The sequence below is a fragment of the Halyomorpha halys genome, unplaced genomic scaffold (assembly GCF_000696795.3).
Source record: "Halyomorpha halys isolate HHAL.00 unplaced genomic scaffold, Hhal_1.1 Scaffold1472.1, whole genome shotgun sequence".
In the NCBI taxonomy this organism is placed as follows: domain Eukaryota; kingdom Metazoa; phylum Arthropoda; class Insecta; order Hemiptera; family Pentatomidae; genus Halyomorpha; species Halyomorpha halys.
In genome coordinates, this window is record NW_027104804.1 from 31,570 (window position 1) to 33,239 (window position 1,670).

At 26.3% G+C, this 1,670-nt stretch overlaps 1 protein-coding gene across 1 annotated transcript in view; it reads right to left on the bottom strand.

Moving 5' to 3' along the window:
- Positions 1-1,670, bottom strand: part of LOC106689804 (uncharacterized) — a gene marked incomplete at both ends in the record, with an annotated part of 120,523 nt that overhangs the window by 31,483 nt on the left and 87,370 nt on the right. Inside the window, 1 exon segment of the mRNA XM_014434987.3 lies at positions 1,340-1,432. Coding sequence (XP_014290473.3) covers positions 1,340-1,432 — 93 coding nt within the window.

The following is a 1,670-nucleotide window of genomic DNA, read 5'->3' on the forward strand; positions in this document are numbered from 1 at the left end:
ATTGTATTATTTTTTTTATACACATAGTTTGATTGTGTTCATTTTTTTATCCTTCTGTTTGTATATAATTTAAGAGAGATTTTTTTTTCATTTATCTATTTATTTTTATTTTATTTTAGTATCAATGTGATCATTCATCACTATTACAATCTGCCCACGATTGTGTGGCAGATTGTAATATCTATCAATAAATAAAAAGTATTTAAAGAAAAAAAAATATTTAGAATTTAAAGTAATAAAAAAGAGAATACGGTTTGGCACTCGCACACAGAAATATAATAAACATAGATCATGTTTCAAATAATAAATTTTAACAAGTCCTGTTGACTTAACGTAAAGTATATATAAAGGGGTTGAGCCCATTTTAATTTTCGTTTCTCTTGTTTTTATTTAATGCATTTTTATTAATCTTTATTGACATTTACAACTGTACATAATAATGCATCCAGTAAATTTGATGTAAGATCATAATGTCATGATACAAATATGCAGAGAAACTACCCATTGGTAGCACTTTCATAACTTTTTTATTTAAGAAGGTCTCGTGACCATCCTCTTTTGGGATTAACTACTATGTATTGGTGGATTTTATAGAGTAATTCATTTAAGATTTTAAAAACTCATGAGATCGAAGTTCTAAAGGAATACTGAGGTGCAAATAGAGCAAACTATCAAGGAAAAGTCTCATTAATGAAAGCTAGAAATGTCTGACCTGGGCACGGACAGGGAATGACGCTTTCGGAATGGAAAAAGCGCTTTTAAATAATGGCAGATACATCAATAAGTTTTTTTCTTTTCATGTCGAAGGACTAATATGTCTTGGAAAATACTCTAGAGTTGTTGATTTCTGGGAGAATGATCGATATAATTGTATAGAATAGTATACAACGGAGTTAATAAGAGAACGTATAAAGAATATATCATATATATTAACAATATTGTTTTATAGTAATTGACTAATTATAATTTATGGTAATTATAATCATAATATACAGCCAAACCTTAGTTTAAAACAAGTTACCTTTTTTGTCACGACCCACGAACTAACCTATTGTATACTATCATGCATAGGTAAATGAAAATAAAAAAAAGGTATAATTTAGTTTTTACTGACGAGAGGTATTACAAAACTTGATCAAATTTATATATGATATTTTTGTATTAATAATTATTTATAAAATTATTACACGTATAAATAAAGTAGCATGAGTAACTTTAATGGTAATAAAACTATAAAGCATTTATTTCAATTTCACCCTTCAGAGCTGTTTTTTATTCACATTATGATTAGGACTAATTAAAGTATACCAGATTTTACTGTTGAAGTATTGTTACGCACCTTGGGGGGTTTTATTAGTGGTACTCAATTTCGTAGCTTTTAATTTTCTTCTTCCAAATAATGGCCATCTAAATTTTTTCTTCCTTTCGATATCTAAAATAAAGTTGTTATCAATTGTTGGACTAATTTATTATAAGTCTTTATCATCTACATTTTTACCGAATGATAATATTTAGATGTGACTAGAAATTGTATTATTTTTTTTATACAAATAGTTTGATTATCTTCATTTTTTTATCCTTCCGTTTGTATATAATTTAAGAGAGTTTTTTTTTCATTTAATGCATCCAGTAAATTTGATGTAAGATCATAATGTCATGATACAAATATG